Source organism: Dasypus novemcinctus, chromosome 19 (genome assembly GCF_030445035.2).
Source record: "Dasypus novemcinctus isolate mDasNov1 chromosome 19, mDasNov1.1.hap2, whole genome shotgun sequence".
NCBI classification, from domain to species: domain Eukaryota; kingdom Metazoa; phylum Chordata; class Mammalia; order Cingulata; family Dasypodidae; genus Dasypus; species Dasypus novemcinctus.
This window is the reverse complement of record NC_080691.1, coordinates 19,928,747-19,946,647: the sequence shown is the minus strand read 5'-3', so window position 1 is coordinate 19,946,647 and position 17,901 is coordinate 19,928,747. Positions and strand designations below refer to the sequence as shown.

The window sequence follows — 17,901 nt, the reverse complement described above, 5'->3', positions numbered from 1 at the left end:
AAATGATTGAAGTAATGAATACACAACTATGTGATTATACCAAATACTATTGATTATACACTTTGGATGAACTGTATGCTTTATTAAAATATGTACCAATAAAACTGATTTGTTAAAAAAATATTTTAAAAAAATCTAATTTACTTCAATACTAAACAATTAGGAAGTGATGTAAATCTTGATTCCTCAATAAGATGATACCATTTAACTAATCAAAATGGTAACCATCAAGACTGTAAATGAGCATGGGGAAACATTAAAATTTTTAATATTAATATTTGTACCTAATATTGAATGACCAAATTACAAAGTTGTCTGTATACAACTACAATGTTATATTATGTAAAAAAAATACAACTATGTAAAGAATACATAAACGTGGATGGGGTGATAATCAGAATGGATATGAGTCATAGAGATGAGCAGGGTTTTGGAGGCTTCTGCTGTGCTAAATGTTAATTTTTCAGTAGTTAGACTGTGGGGAGATCCAGAAGGTCCTGGGGAGTAGCCCTTGAGGCCCAGGCAGCCAGTGTGGACACTTTGATAGTCTGGGGCCGCGGCCATTTACAAATGAGTAAGGAAAATTTTCAGCATTTTAATGCCTGGTGTAGTTGTACCAGGGCATTCTAGCTGAATAGCAGTCTTGAATATGAAAAGAGACTAAGGACATACACAAAGCTGAAATACTTTTATTTGTTAGGGTGGTATGATTTGGGAAAATTTATTTTTATCCTAAAAATTTCTTTAATGTTATGTAACTTTTACACATTTAAAAAACACAAAATGCATAAACTTTAGAGTTAAAAAACAAAACAAAAAGATAAGGACAGATAAAAGACTAATGTAAGATGAACAAACATGGTACAGAAATAACAAGTTTAAATCTTTCACTGAAAACAAAACAAAAGAAATACAAAAACATCTGCCTTCTAGTGACACAATAAAAGAAACTAAAAAAAAATTATGGAATCACCATTTCAGACATGTCATCCAATGTCCGTCCTTTCATTTCATCTACTTCACTCTTCAGTGCAGATACTCTTTCTAGTTCTTCTTGGGTGTAACTATATCCAGATATACCCTTTTTTTCCTCAATAGTTTGCTATAAGTAAAGAATAAAAAGGCCATAAAATGGGTGTCAAAACTTCAATAATTCCTATAAAAATATACAGACTTAATATATAACAATAAAGTTATAAATAAACTAAATTAGTTTAGACTCTTAAAGGACAATATTATATTCAGTAATAATTACATGTTTTGTAGGTTATAAATCTACATGAAATTTTACCATGGTATCTTCAGGTGCTAAGAAGTATTTCTAATTTTAGACTTTAGCATAATGCCATGTACTTAGCAAAGAACCTAAAACATAGAATGCATTCAGTAAATATTTGGTGAATGACTGAATTCTCAAGGGATCAATTATACTTGCATTTATTTGCTCAACTATATTGATTATATATCTAAATGTGCCAAGCATATTTCTAGGCACCAGGTATTTATCAGTGAATGAAAGAGGAAAAAATCCATCCCTCACAGAGTTTACTTCTAGTGGGTATAAACAAATAGTACATATAAATAAATAAGTAAGTAAATAAATAAATAAATAAATAAAGCACAGAGACAGTTGAGGTGAGACTGAGGCTGGAATCATAAATAACTGTGGTTAAAAAAGGTTTTCCTGAGAAGGTAACATTTAAGCAAAGACCTGAGTGCACATGCAAAAGCCCTGGGGTGGGAGCATACCTGGCCTGTTCAAGAAATAGCAAGGAGGTCAGTGTGGCTGAAGACAAGAGTGAGAATGAGGTAGGAGGGAAGGAAGGGATGGATGATTTAGGGCTAAACTGGTTGCTAGGACAGTTTCAGTTTACATCTGTTGCTCCTTTTACTCTCAAAAGTGTCTAAATTAGTTATATTTTTAGGCCAATGAGCTAAGGATTTAGAGTAGAGGAATTTTTAAATGATCACTTTAATATCTGTGCTGACAACAGATTATAGAAGGGCAAAGGTGGGACCAGGGAAGCCATTAGAAGACTATTCCAATAATTCAAGTTAGAGATGATGGTAGTGTGAGTCAGGGTGGTGGTGGTGGTGGAGGTAATGAGAAGGGGCTCTCTCTATATATTTTGAAGGTAGATCCAACAAGATGTTCTGACAGATTAGATGTGGGATGTGAGGGAAAGTCAAGGATAAAGAATGGCTCTGAGGTTTCTAGCCTAAGGAACTGAGAGGCTGGAGTTTCCATTTGTTGATATGAGGAAGAATGGGGATGAACAGGTGTTTTTTGGGGGTGGTGAAATCAGAAGTTTAGTTTTGGACACAATAAAAATTTGAGCTGTCTATTCAATATCCCATTGGAGATGTCAAGATGTTATATAAGGAAGCAGATGTGGCTCAACTGATAGAGCATCCACCTACCATAGGGAAGGTCCAAGGTTCAAATCCAGGGCCTCCTGACCTGTGTATTAAGCTGGCCCATGCACAGTGCAGCTGTGTGCAAGGAGTGCCATGCCATGCAGAGGTGTCCCCTGTGTAGGGGAGCCCCATGCGCAAGGAGTGCGCCTTGCAAGGAGAGCCACCTCATGTGAAAAAAGCGCAGCCCACCCAGAAGTGGCATCACACACACGGAGAGCTGATGCAGCAAGATGATGCAACAAAAAGAGACATGGATTCCTGGTGCCTCCTGACAATACAAGTGGACACAGAAGAACACACGGTGAATGGGTACAAAGAGCAGACAATGGGGAGGGGGGGAGAGGGAAGGAGAGAGAAATAAAATAAATGTTTAAAAAAAAAGATGTTATATAAACAAGACTGGAATTTGAGAAATCTAGGCTGGAGATATAAATTTGTGAGCTGTCAGCATACTGAGGGTCTTTAAAGCCAGTATGGATAGGGAAGCGGACTTGGCCCAGTGGTTAGGGCGTCCATCTACCACATGGGAGGTCCATGGTTCAAACCCCGGGCCTCCTTGACCCGTGTGGAGCTGACCCATGCCCAGTGCTGATGCTCGCAAGGAGTGCCATGCCAAGCAGGGGTGTCCCTCGTGTAGGAGAGCCCCACACACAAGGAGCGTGCCCCATAAGGAGAGCCGCCCAGCGCAAAAGAAAGTGCAGCCTGCCCAGGAATGGCTTCACACACATGGAGAGCTGACACAGCAAGATGACGCAACAAAAAGAAACACAGATTCCCATGCCGCTGACAACAACAGAAGCGGACAAAGAAGAAGCAGCAAATAGACACAGAGAACAGACAACTGGGACAGGGGGAAGGGAGAGAAATAAATAAATAAATAAATCTTGGAAAAAAAAAGCCAGTATGTATAAGATCATCTAGGGAGTAAGGGTAGATACAGAAGAGAGCCAAGGACTAAACCTGGGAACTCCAACACTCTGACCTTCAAGAAACAAGAACTAATTAGCAATAGAGTTTGAAAATAATCATATAAGGAAGGAGAAAAACCTGGTAGATATAGTCTCCTAAAAGACATAAGAAGAAAAATTTTTTACAGAAGGAAGTAAACAAATTATGTCAAATGCTGCTAGTAAGTCAAGTAAGAGAAGGACTAAGAGTTGATCATTGGTTTTAGCAGTGTCTGGAAGGTGTTGGTGATCTTGATAAAAGAAATTTCATTGGATTAGTTGGTGTGAAAATCTGATTGGAGAAGGTTCATAAGAAAATAAGAGTAACCAAAAAAAAAGAGAAAAAGACAAGGAGACTGAGAATGGGAAAAGATGAGTTAGAATTTGAGGCTGCCAATAAGACTGGTACCTAAAGAAGAGGAAACTATAAGAGAATTAGCCCAAAATTCTGTATGCAATTTTACTTTTATTTTTTTTTAAGATTTATTTTTTGTTTATTTCTCTCCCCTTCCCCGCCCCAGTTGTCTGCTGTGTCCATTTGCTGTATGTTCTTCTGTGTCCGCTTTGTATTCTTGTCAGCAACACTGGAATCTGTGTCTCTTTTTCTTGAATCATCTTGCTGTGTGCGGCCCCACTCCTGGGCATGCTGCACTTTTTTTGCTCTGGGTGGCTCTCCTTATGGGGCGCACTCCTTGCGTGTGGGGCTCCCCTACACGGGGGGCACCCCTGCATGGCAGGGCACGCCTTGTGTGCATCAGCACTGCACGTGGGCCAGCTCACCACCCTGGGTTTGAACCCTGGACCTCCCATGTGGTAGGCGGATGCTCTATCTGTTGAGCCAAATCCGCTTCCCCAATTTTACTTTTGACATTACTGAATCATAAACTGTGCACACACAAAGTACAACTCCAGCAGATGGGTTACTAAAGAGCTGAGCAGAGATTTCCACAATCTCATGGTGCTAGGGAAATAGAAGCTGGAATCCAAGACTTGTCAAGGTGTAGGAGCCTTATTAAGTGTCCAGGCTATCAGCTGAAACCCAAGGAAGGCTACTTCCTAGGAGTAAGGAACACTTTGTAGGAGTGAAATCTCTGCTACAGGCATAAGGACAATGTCTTAGGAGTAAGAGAAAAATGGAAAAATACTAGTTCTAACGAAACAAAACATTCACTCTCAAATGTATCAAGGTGATCTATCACCCCTTTCTGCTTTCCAGAAAAAAATTAAATCTTTAAAGGAAGACATACAGCCAGAGCCTCTACAATTTAATCAATGAAAAATTTCAGAAAAAAATTGCCAGATAAGCCAAGTAACAAGACCCAACTGGCGAAAATCAAGAGAAAAAAACCCCCACACGCTCATGGGTGAATTTATCAAACAGGAACTTAAAATAATTTTGATTAATATAATCAATAGAATACAGGAAAAATTGGAGAATGTTACAAAACCTGGAATCTATGAAATAGAATCAGATGAAATTTCGAGAACTGAGAAATATAATAACTGATACTAAAAATTCAATAAATGGATTTAATAACTGAATACAATATATAAAGAGGATGACTTAACTGGAAGAGAGAATAACACAAAAAGTCCAGATTGAATCACAGAGAGAAAAAATAATGGGAAGTGCGACAAAACAAAACTCATCAGAAATATATGGGAAATGGTAAAAAAAAAAAAAGTCTAACATTTATGTAACTGAGTTCAATTAAGAGAGAAGAGAATGAGACAGAGTAATATATGAAAAAATACTGGCTACAAGCTTTACAAAACTGACAAAGGATTCAAGAAGTTTTATAGACCCCAAGCTAGACAAATAGAAAGAAAACCAACCTAGGAAAATCATAATAAAACTGCTGAAAAGACAAAGACAAAGAGAAAATTTTAAATGTGACCAGAGAATACATACTATTTTAAAAAAATAAAAACAACCATCAAACTGACAGTTCACTACTCAGCAGAAATAATGGAAGCCAGAAAACAATGGAATTACATCTTTAAAGTGCTGAAAGAAGATAGCTGCCAACCAAGACTTCTTCATTCAGTGAAAATGTCCTTTAAAATGAAGGTGGAATCACGATGTTTTAAGGGAAAAAAAACTTGAGAGGATTTATTACCAGCAGACTTGCTCTAAATTGAAATACTAAAGATGAGCTCATCAGACAGAAGGAAAATGATATCAGAAGAAGAATGATGATATGGGAAGGAAGAAAGAGCCAAGAAAAGAGTAAACATGTATATAAATCTGAAGAACACTGAATAAAATAATATCATGTGGGATTTAAATTACATATGAAATTAAAATACATATCAACAATAGCACAAAATATGGAGAGGAGGTAAATGGAGTTAGAGTTTTTTAAGGTTCTTGCATTGCCCAGGATATGGTAAAGTACAAAGGTAGGGAAGACTATGTCAAAGGTGCATGTTATAATCTCTGGCATAAGCACTAAAAGGATAACAAATATATATATATACTCAATAAGCTAAAAAGGGGTAAGCACAGAATAATAAAAATATTTGACTAACACAAAAGAAGGAAAGAAAGGAGGAAAAAAAGGAACAAACTACAAATGGGACAAATATAAAACCTCTAAAATCAGCAATTATAGTAAACGAACTATATACTTTGAATAAAAAACAAAGATTGCCACATTATATATATAAATATATTTAAAAAATGAAACCTAACTATGTGTTCCTTACAAGAGATATATCATAAATATAAGAACAGAGAAGGGAGAAGCAGATGTGGCTCAAACGATTGGGCTCCCGTCTACCATACCGGAGGCCCAGGGTTTGAGTCCCAGGGCCTCCTGGTGAAGGCAAGCTGGATTGAGCAGAGAGCTGGCACAGCAAGATGACGCAACAAAAGGAGACACAGAGGAGAGACAATAAGAGATGCAGCAGACCAGGGAGCTGAGGTGGTGCAAGAGATTAAGCACCTCTCTCCCACTCTGGAAGATCCCAGGATCGCTTCTTGGTGTTGCCTAAAGAGAAGACAAGCAGACACAGAACACACAGCAAATGGACACAGAGAGCAGACAACGGGGTGGAGGGGTGGGGACAGAAGTAAATAAATCTTAAAAAGTAAAAGAGAAGGGTTGAAAGGATGCAAAAAGATATCTGTCACTTAAAATAAAGTTGATGTGGCTGTACTGATAACAGTTAAGTAAAGTTTAAGGCAAATGATATCACTAAAGATTAAAAGGGATATCTCAATTACTTTGTAAAAATGCAATTTATGCTACCAGATCCCTATGGGATCAGACTGAAAATTTCACTCCAGTTGAACCTACTTTTTCCCCTGCTTTATCCCACTTCCTTTGTTTCCTTTCTCATAAGAGCACTCCCTCAATGAATCACATGAATAGGATTAAGAATTTCTCTCAGGCTCTGCTTCTAGAGAACTTGACCAAAGACAGTTGGTACCAGGAGTGGTCTTAGGAAACAGCTCTAAGGATGGATTTCTGGAATAGGATCACTTATTGGATGAATGGAACTGAGGACTCCATCACTGGTGGTAGGTGAAATAGTGATAGTCCTAAGCATGCTCTAGCAGTGCAACTGCTAAGATTTCAAGAGAGACTGCTGAGAGGAACATAGGTGACTAATGGTCATAACTACCACCCTTCTGGATTCACCATGATGTCTGCACCAAGGCTATATGCCCCCCAGGCTAATTCCTATAAAATCTATACCTGAATGGAGTAAATTTAATGTGAGAAATAAGTAGATCTTAGCAGGGCAAGGGGCGGACTGTAGGGGATGCCACTGTGTCCCACTCAAACCAAATTCCAAGCTGTTATGAGTGCTGATTGCTAATGGCTCATAGCTGCTCCTTCTCCAGAGCATGCTCTCAGCCTAATGAGAGTTGTCTCACCTAGGAGGTTACATCCCACCACAGCCAATGACTGATTGGCATAAGCCCACAAAAGATGAGTCCCCTTGCCTCAAAGCAGAACCAACTCTAGGGTGTCATTTGTGCTTCAGAGTTTCTCATGGGATTAGAACGAAATTGTCTCCATGTGAGACCATATCCTTGTATGGCTTTTTTCTGCTTCCCTCGCTCCTCTTCTTTTGAGGAGGGCACTTCCTCAATAAATGACTTGTATAAGAATTCTCTTCTTAAGCTCTGCTTCTAGGAAACTCAACTTAAGAAAAAACATAAAGCAAAACTGATGGAACTAACAGGAGAAACAGATAAATCCACAACAGTATTTAGAGATTTTAACAGATCTCTCTCAATAACTGGTAGAACAAGCAGACAAAAAATAAATAAGGATACGGAAGATGTGAATCATGGTTAACACATTTGATTGAATTGACAAATATAAAACACTATACCCCAAAATTGAAGAATGTACATTCTTTTCAAGTACACATGAAACAACTGCCAAAATACATCATATACTTGCCATAATGCAAGACACAACAAATTTAAAAGGACTGAAATCACAGAGTATGTTCTCTGATCACAGTAGAATTAAGCTAGAAATTAACAACAGAAAGGTAACTAGAAAATCCCTAAAAATTTGGAAATTAGGCAATAACCCATAGGTCAAAGAAATCACAATAGAAATTAGAAAATATATTGAGGTGAATAATAATGCAGTTACAACACAAGAAATTTAGAAGTTAGCACCTGTGAGAATCCATGTTGATTTACAGTAAATTTTTCAGTTTGAAGTATATTAGCAATATTCAACAGCATGAGACACAAAAGTTCGTATTGCCAGCTAAATGGAAACACAACTGGCTGAAATTTTTGTTTACCTCTACCAGATTATTGCTAGCCTGTAAACCAACATCCTGATGAAATAGTATTCTCATGGGTGAAAGAAAAAAAAAAGCCAAATTAAAAAAAACTCAGAGATAACTACCATCCACATAAGAAGAGTTTGCTGTTAGAGGGACTAATCTTGTGTTAACTCCAGATTAACTTCAACCAAGGCACAAAATACATAAGGAACAAGTCTGCAGGCAAACTTCCACATAGTACCTTCCATATAGCTCTTTGAAAAGCTCTTTGGAAGTACCTGCTTAGAAATTTCTGCCCAGCAGCCATGATAGATAAATATTTTACAGCCACTGTCTTGGTATTATAATTATACTCATTTTCATAACAAACAAACAAACAAAAACCTATTCAGAATTCAATTTCTACCAATAAACCCAAAGGCAGCACACATAAAAATGTTAGTGCTTACTGCTAAATTTAAAATAAATGAATCAGGGAAACGGACTTTGGCCCAGTGGTTAGGGCGTCCGTCTACCATATGGGAGGTCCGCAGTTCAAACCCCGGGCCTCCTTGACCCGTGTGGAGCTGGCCATGCGCAGTGCTGATGCGCGCAAGGAGTGCCTTGCCACGCAAGGGTGACCCCCGCGTGGGGGAGCCCCGGAGTGCGCCCGTGAGGAGAGCCGCCCAGCGTGAAAAGAAAGTGCAGCCTGCCCAGGAAGCGCCGCCCACACTTCCCATGCCGCTGACGACAACAGAAGCGGACAAAGAAACAAGACGCAGCAAACAGACAACCAGGGGAAGGGGGGAGAAATTAAATAAGTAAATAAATCTTTAAAAAATAAAAAATAAAAAAATAAATAAATAAAATAAATGAATCAGCTTATTTAACACCTCTGTAATTAGCCAGAGAAAATTAATAATTTTATGACTTTTCCCTAAAACAATGACTTCAATATAAACTTGTAACCCACAAACCTCCTAGCATTTGTACTTATGGCGGCCTAAGATATTACCAGTTGATGTTGAATATTTTCATGTCGTTGTTTAAGAAGTTCTTCTGTCCTCTGCAAGAGACCGAATTCAGCTTTAAATTCAGCTATTATCTGATGCTTCTTTTTGAAAACTGTGCTCTTGCTTCGAAGTTTACTGACATATCGTTTGAACTGTAAAAAAAAAAAAGACAATATGTAATTTTATTAGTAGAAAAGTAGTTCCTAAATATTATATATAATCTCAATGTATTGGAAAATTTTTTTTCTTTACTGTCCAACATGCCACAGAAGTATACAATAAAATAATTTTATTTAAAAAAAATTGGGGGAAGCAGACTTGGCCCAATGGATAGGGCATCCGCCTACCACATGGGAGGTCCACGGTTCAAATTCCAGGCCTCCTTGACCTGTGTGGAGCTGGGCCACGCGCAGTGCTGATGCACGCAAGGAGTGCTGTGCCATGCAGGGGTGTCCCCCACGTAGGGGAGCCCCATGCACAAGGAGTGCACCCCATAAGGAGAGCCGTCCAGCACAGAAGAAAATGCAGCCTGCCCAAAATGGCACCGTACACACGGAGAGCTGACAAAACAAGATGACACAACAAAAAGAAACACAGATTCCTGGTGCTGCTGCTAAGGATAGAAGCAGTCACAGAAGAACACACAGCAAATGGATATAGAGAGCAGACAACTGGGGGGGAAGGGTGGAAGGGGAGACACAAATAAATAAATAAATCTTTAAAAAAACAAAAAATAAAAAAATAAAAAAACTTGGAAAGAGTAACTGCTCAATTAAAACACTTGTGGGGAAACGGACTTTGGCCCAGTGGTTAGGGCGTCCGTCTACCATATGGGAGGTCCGCGGTTCAAACCCCGGGCCTCCTTGACCCGTGTGGAGCTGGCCATGCGCAGCGCTGATGCGCGCAAGGAGTGCCGTGCCACGCAAGGGTGTCCCCCGCGTGGGGGAGCCCCACGCGCAAGGAGTGCGCCCGTGAGGAAAGCCGCCCAGCGTGAAAAGAAAGAGCAGCCTGCCCAGAAATGGCACCGCCCACACTTCCCGTGCCGCTGACGACAACAGAAGCGGACAAAGAAACAAGACGCAACAAATAGACACCAAGAACAGACAACCAGGGGAGGGGGGGGGAATTAAATAAATAAATAAAAAATCTTTAAAAAAAAAAACAAAAAAAAAAAAACACTTGTGTATGTTTATTTTTTGAACCCATCTAAATATTCTAAGTCCTTATATAAAAGATTTCTTTCTGGGCTTTATAACTAAGGATTAGGAAAACAGAAGTTAACCCTATAAGAGTAAAAAAGTAAACAAAAGAAAGAAGGAAAAATAGGAGATGATAACAATTCTAGTTGTGGTCTTATTGTGGTATATTTTATGTACAGTTGTAATGGTTAGGCTAATGTGTCAACTCAGCAAGGTAATTGTGCCTAGTTGTTTGGTCAAACAAGCACTGGGCTAACGTAATACAAAGCATTTATGAACTTTAGTTACCATTGACTTTACTGCAGTGGTAAATCATAGATATCTGATTACAATTATATAAATCAGGGAGACTGCCATCAGCAATGAGTGACACTTTATCCAATCAGTTGAATGCCTTAAAAGGGAAGTGATTCCAGCATTGAGTGAGAATTTCCCAGCTCGTCTTTTGACAGTCAACATCTCCTAGAACTCATCAAGAAACCTTTACTGGACTTTTATCAGAACCCCTGTTTGCAGCCTGCCTGAGGAATCTGGACTTGTGCATCCCCATGATCACGTGAGAGACACTTATAAAATCCATACTATTGACACATATCTCTTGTTGATTCTGTTTCCCCAGAGAACCCTGACTAATACAGCTTGGTATTGGGAGTGTTTCTTGAGGAACAGTCTTAAACATGGGGTGTCTGAGGTGGTTCTGGGAGTCTTGCAATTGGCTCTCTCCTCTAATTGGACTCTAGGGTATTGACGACTCCCTTTCCAGTAATGAAGAGGCTACAGTCCATGGCACGAGTTGTTAATCAAGATATTAAAAATATCATCACTTGATTCCCCTACTTCCTTGCTTATAAGAAGCAAGGATGTGGGTGAGAGTGTTTTCAACACCTTAACAGAGTTTTGTGGAGTCAAACGGTATAATAATGATGGCTGGCTCCTCCTACATACTCTGGATACTGTTACAAAAGAGATGAGTTAAAGGCTTCAAATTTGAAACTTAAATGCCATGTGAATAATGGGAAAATTTCTATGTGTGCTCCGAAAGAAAATCTTGTCTCCTGTAGCCACAGGCTCAAAATATCTGAAAACCAAACTCAGACTCTCCTTGTATGAACAGCAGAGTTACAAAGAAACTAAAATCTCAACCCTGCAGGGTTTCTGCAGTTAAAGTGAAGGCACTGATTGGAAAAGAGTGGAATCCAGAGAATTGGGATAGAGACATATGGGATGATGATGATATTGACAGAGACAATGGAACCCTGAATTCTGCTGAGACTTTACTAGATAAGCCTGCCATGGCCTGCCCTGTCCAGGCCACATCTTGTCAACCTTGTTTCATCCAGCCTCCAGCCTCCCCCAGGGAGTCTCAAACAACTTCCAGTGCTGAGGTAGGTCCCAGCCAAACTGAAACCTGACCTGCCCAGCCTCCAGCCTGCCCCAGGGAGTCTGGGCCTCCTCCCAGCCCTGAGGCACGTACCAGCCAAACTCCAGCCTGTACTGCCAAGCCTCCAGTCTGCCTGGAGGAAACTACCTTCCAACCCCTGCCTGAAGAGATTAACCCTTTCTCACCAGAAGAAAATACAAGGGAATGCTCTGAGGTCAGTAGCTTGCAAGGCATTTCTAATCCTTCTCCTTACCCACCCCACCACCTCTCTTGTCTTTGAGACCTATTACTAAAATCACAACAAGCCCCCAAAGATGAACTACAAAGTGTGACCCATGAGGAAGTAAGGAATACTTAGAAAGAACTGCTTGAGTTTTCCAACTTTTATAGACAGAAATCAGGGGAATATGTGTGGGAATGGATACTAAGGGTATGGGATAACAGTGGAAGGAATATAAAGTTAGATCAGGCTGAACTTATTGATATAGGCCGACTAAGCAGAAATTCTGGATTCAATGCTATAGCTCAAGGGGTTAGAAAGGGTTCTAACAGTTTGTTTGGGTGGCTGACTGAAACAGGGACCAAAAGATGACCTAGCATGTCTGAGACTGAGATGTCCAATTTGCCCTGGTATACAGTAGAAGAGGGAATTCAAAGGCTTAGGGAGATTGGAATGCTGGAATGGATTTACCATTTGAGAGCTGCCCACTCACCCCAGGAATGTCCAGAGGACACACCTTTAACCAGGACTGTGAGGAATAAATTAGTAAGGCTAACTCTATCTTCCCTGAAGAGCTCTGTGGTTGCTCTTCTCTGCAGTCCAGTTATTACTGTAGGGAAGGCTGTGATGGGATTAGAATCCTTAAACATTATGGGAATGATCAGATATTGCAAGTATCAGCAGTTAATCACCAAAGTCAAGGTGGGCGTGGCTACCGCAATGAAAGGTAGATTCAAAAAAGCACTTAAAATAGTCTGAGTGTGTAGAGCTATGGTGTTGGTTAATACATCATAGGGCACCTAGCAGTGAAACAGATGGGCAGTCTACTAAATTTCTTCTGGATCTGTATAAACAGAAGAGTTCTAGGTTGAGTGAACAAAACCCTAACTCAAATTACAGATGCAGAGAATCACGGCCCCTTAATCAATTCCAAGACTTGAGACAGTTTACACATCCAGAGCCCCTTGAATGAGAAGAAGGCCAGGTCTCCTTGGGGAAGGATCCTGTTAAACTGCCCAAAATTCTACTGTTAATCTTCCTTCCACCTTTCCCCAGAGAGATCTACGGCCTTTTACCAGAGTAACTGCACTGGGGAAAAGGAAATGATCAGACATTTCAAGGATTATTAGATACTGGCTCAGAAGTGACATTAATTCCAGGAGATTCAAAACGTCACTGTGGTCCACCAGTCAGAGTAGGGTCTTATGGAGGTCAGGTAATCAATGGAGTTTTAGCTCAGGTCCATATCACAGTTGGTCCAGTGGGTCCATGGACCCATTCTTTGGTTATTTCCCCAGTTCCAAAATGCCTAATTTGAACAGAGATACTCAGCAACTGGCAGAATCCCCACATTGGATCCCTGACTTGTGGAGTGAGGGCTATTATGGTTGGAAAGGCCAAGTGGAAGCCACTAGAACTGCCCCTACCTAGCAAAATTAGTAAACCAAAAGCAATACCAGATTCCTGGAGGGACTGCAGAAATTAGTGCCAACATCAAGAATTTGAAGGATGCAGGGGTGGTGATTCCCATCACATCCCCCTTCAGTGCTCGCATTTGGCCTGTACAGAAAGCAGATGGATCTTGGAGGATGACAGTAGATTATCATAAAGTTAACCAGGTGGTTGGGAAACGGACTTGGCCCAGTGGTTAGGGTGTCCGTCTACCACATGGGAGGTCCGCGGTTCAAACCCCGGGCCTCCTTGACCCATATGGAGCTGGCCCATGCGCAGTGCTGATGCACGCAAGGAGTGCCCTGCCACGCAGGGGTGTCCCCTGCGTAGGGGAGCCCCACACGCAAGAAGTGCGCCCCGTAAGGAGAGCCGCCCAGCGCGAAAGAAAGTGCAGCCTGCCCAGGAATGGCGCCGCCCACACTTCCCGTGCCGCTGACGACAACAGAAGTGGACAAAGAAACAAGACGCAGCAAATAGACACAGAGAACAGACAACCGGGGTAGGGGGGGGAATTAAATAAATAAATAAAATCTTAAAAATAAAATAAAATAAAATAAAGTTAACCAGGTGGTGACTCCAATTGTAGCTGCTGTCCCAGATGTGGTATCATTGCTTGAGCAAATCAACACGTCCCCTGGTACCTGTTATGCAGCTGTTGATTTGGCAAATGCTTTTTTCTCAATTGCTATTAGTAGGGAGCACCAGAAACAGTTTGCTTTCAGTTGGCAAAGCCAGTAGTATACCTTTACCGTCCTGCCTCAAGGGTATATCAACTCTCCAGCCCTATGTCATAATATTGTCTGTAGGCATCTTGATCATCTCTCCCTCCCACGAGACATCACACTGGTCCATTACATTGATGATATCATGTTGATAGGACCTAGTGAGCAAGAAGTAGCAAAGACTCTAGACTTATTAGTAAGGCATTTGCATGAGAGAGGATGGGAGATAAATCCAACTAAAATACAAGGTCTTTCCACTTCAGTGAAATTTCTGGGTGTCCAGTGGTGTGGGGCTTGTCGAGATATCCCTTCTCAAGTGAAGGATAAACTGTTGCATCTGGCCCCTCCTATGACCAAAAAAGAGACACAATGCTTAGTTGGTCTCTTTGGATTTTGGAGACAACACATTCCTCATTTGGGTGTGCTACTCTGGTCCATTTACCAGGTGACCAGAAAAGCTGCTAGTTTTGATTGGGGACTAGAACAAGAAGAGGCTCTGCATTAGGTCCAAGCTGCTGTGCAAGCTGCAGTACCACTTGGGCCACATGATTCAGCATACCAAATGGTGCTGGAAGTTTCAGTGGCAAATAAAGATGCTATCTGGAGCCTTTGGCAGGCCCCTATAGGAGAATCACAATGCAGACCCTTAGGATTTTGGAGCAAAGCCCTGCCGTCCTCTGCAGATAACTACTCCCCTTTTGAGAAAAAGCTTTTGACCTGCTACTGGGCTTTAGTGGAGACTGAATGCTTAACCATGGGCCATCAAGTTACCATGAGACCTGAGTTGTCTATCATGAGCTGGGTATTGTCTGACCCACCAAACCATAAAATTGGGTGTGCACAGCAGTACTCCATAATAAAGTGGAAGTGGTATATACAAGATAGGGCTTGAGCAGGTCCTGAAGGCACACGTAAGTTACATGAGGAAGTAGCCCAAATGCCCATGGTCACCACGCCTGCCATGTTACCTTCTCTTTCCCAGCCCACAGCAGTGGCCTCTTGGGGAGTCCCTTACAATCAGTTGACTGAGGAAGAGAAAACTCGGGCCTGATTTACAGATGGTTCTGCACGATATACAGGTACTACCCAAAAGTAGACAGCTGTAGCAATGCAGCCCCTTTCTGTGACATCCCTGAAGGACAGGGTGAGAGCAAATCCTCTCAGTGGGCAGAACTTCGAGCAGTGCAACTGGTTGTTCATTTTGCTTAGAAGAAGAAATGGCCAGAGGTGAGTTTGTACTCTGATTCATGAGCTGTCACCAATGGTTTGGCTGGATGGTCAGGGACTTGGAAGGAACGTGATTGGAAAATTGGTGACAAAGAGGTCTGGGGAAAAGGTATGTGGATAGACCTTTTTGAGTGGGATAAAAACATGAAAATATATATATATATTTTTTAAAGATTTATTTTTTATTTATTTAATTCCCCTCCCCTCCCCCAGTTGTCTGTTTTCTGTGTCTTTTTGCTGCGTCTTGTTTCTTTGTCCGCTTCTGTTGTCGTCAGCGGCACGGGAAGTGTGGGCGGCGCCATTCCTCGGCAGGCTGCTCCCTCCTTCGCGCTGGGCGGCTCTCCTTATGGGTGCACTCCTTGCGCGTGGGGCTCCCCTACGCGGGGGACACCCCTGTGTAGCACAGCACTCCTTGCGCGCATCAGCACTGCGCTTGGGCCAGCTCCACACGGGTCAAGGAGGCCCGGGGCTTGAACCGTGGACCTCCCATATGGTAGACGGACGCCCTAACCACTGGGCCAAAGTCCGTTTCCCAACATGAAAATATTTGTGTCCCACATGAATGCTCACCAGAGGGTGACTTCAGTAGAGGAAGATTTTAATAATCAAGTGGATAAGATGACCCACTCTGTGGCTAATGCTCAGCCTCTTTCCCCAGCCACCTCTGTCATTGCCCAGTGGGCTCATGAACAAAGTGGCCATGGAGGTAGGGATGAAGGTTATGCATGGGCTCAGCAACACAGACTTCCCCTTACCAAGGCTGACTTGGCTACAGCCACTGCTGAGTGCTCAATCTGCCAGCAGCAGAGACCCACACTCAGCACCTGATATGACACCATTACTCAAGGTAACTAGCCTGCTACCTGGTGGCAGGTTTACTACACTGGTCCACTTCCACCATGGAAGGGGCAGAAATTTGTTTTAACTGGAATAGACACGTATTCTGGATATGGGTTTGCATTTCCTGCATGCAATGTTTCTTCCAAAACTACCATCCATGGACTTACCAAATGTCTTATCTACCTCCATGGCATTCCACACAACATTGCTTCTGATCAAGGAACCCATTTCACAGCAAATGATGTGCGGGAATGGGCACATGCCCAGGGAATTCACTGGTCTTACCATGTTCCCCATCACCCTGAAGCAGCTGGATTGACAGAACAGTGGAATGGCCTTTTGAAGATGTAATTACGGCACCAACTAGGTGGCAATACCTTATAAACCTGGGGCAATGTCCTCCAGGAGGCTGTGTATGCTCTAAATCAGCATCCACTCTGTGGTGCTGTCTCTCCCATAACCAGGATCCATGGGTCTAAGAATCAAGGGGTAGAAATGGGAGAGGCACCACTCACTATTACCCTAGTGACCACTAGGAAAATTTTTGTTTCCTGTCTCTGCAACCTCAAAATCTGCTGGTCTACAGGTTTTAGTCCCAAAAGGAGGAATGTTGTCACCAGGGAACACAACAATGATTCCACTGAATCATTAAAACTGCTGCCTGGCTACTTTAGGCTCCTCTTACCTCTGAATCAACAGAGAATTACTGTACTGGCTGGGGTGACTGATCCTAACTATCAAGGGGAAATAGGACTGTATCTACATAATGAGGTAAAGAAGAGAGAGTTGCCTGGAATACAGGAGATCCTCTAGCACATCTCCTAGTACTGCCATGTCCTATGATTAAAGTCAATGGGAAATTGCAACAACCCAATTCAAGCAGGACTAATAATGGCCCAGAATCTCCAGGAATGAAGTTTGGTTCACCCCACCAAAGAACCACGGCCAGCTGAAGTACTTGCTGAGGGTAACAGAAACATGGAATGGGTAGTGGAAGAAGGTAGTGATAAATATGAACTTCAACCATGTGACCAGTTACAGAAATGAGGACAGTAATGGTCAAGAATCTTTGGGTGGCGGACTTGGCCCAGTGGTTAGGGCGTCCGTCTACCACATGGGAGGTCCGCGGTTCAAACCCCGGGCCTCCTTGACCTGTGTGGAACTGGCCCATGCACAGTGCTGATGAACGCAAGGAGTGCCCTGCCATGTAGGGGTGTCCCCTGCATAGGGGAGCCCCAAGTGCAAGGAGTGTGCCCCATAAGGAGAGCCACCCAGCACGAAAGAAAGTGCAGCCTGCCCAGGAATGGCGCCGCACACACGGAGAGCTGACACAAGATGACGCAACAAAAAGAAACATAGATTCCTGTGCCACTGACAACAACCAAAGCAGACAAAGACGACGCAGCAAACAGACACAGAGAACAGACAACAGGGGTGGGTGGGGGAGGGGAGAGAAATAAATAAATCTTAAGAAAAGAAGTTTTAATTACTTCACTCTAATGAAAAAAAACCAAACCTGTTATTAAGTAATACCAACTAGAGTTTAGAAAAGCAAACAAAGAAGGGAGCATAGAAGAATTCATTTGATATGTACTTGTATCATGTACTAGGCACTGTGATAGATCCTGATGATACAGCTCTAATCAAGATACTCAGAGGTCCTGCCCTCATCAAGCTTAAGGAATAGTGGAGGAAAACACTGACAGATATTTACAATTATGGTGAACATTACAGGAGTA

At 41.9% G+C, this 17,901-nt stretch overlaps 1 protein-coding gene across 4 annotated transcripts in view; it reads right to left on the bottom strand.

The window, feature by feature from the left end:
* The window catches only part of IFT81 (intraflagellar transport 81), a 137,558-nt gene that overhangs the window by 50,560 nt on the left and 69,097 nt on the right, over nucleotides 1–17,901 (bottom strand). For all 4 annotated transcript variants that reach the window (XM_071209788.1, XM_071209790.1, XM_071209789.1 and 1 more), the window contains exons 12-13: nucleotides 9,124–9,273; nucleotides 974–1,102 (exon numbers count right to left, since the gene is read on the bottom strand). In XM_071209788.1, the coding sequence (XP_071065889.1) occupies nucleotides 974–1,102; nucleotides 9,124–9,273 (279 nt within the window). The remainder of the gene's footprint in view (nucleotides 1–973; nucleotides 1,103–9,123; nucleotides 9,274–17,901) is intronic.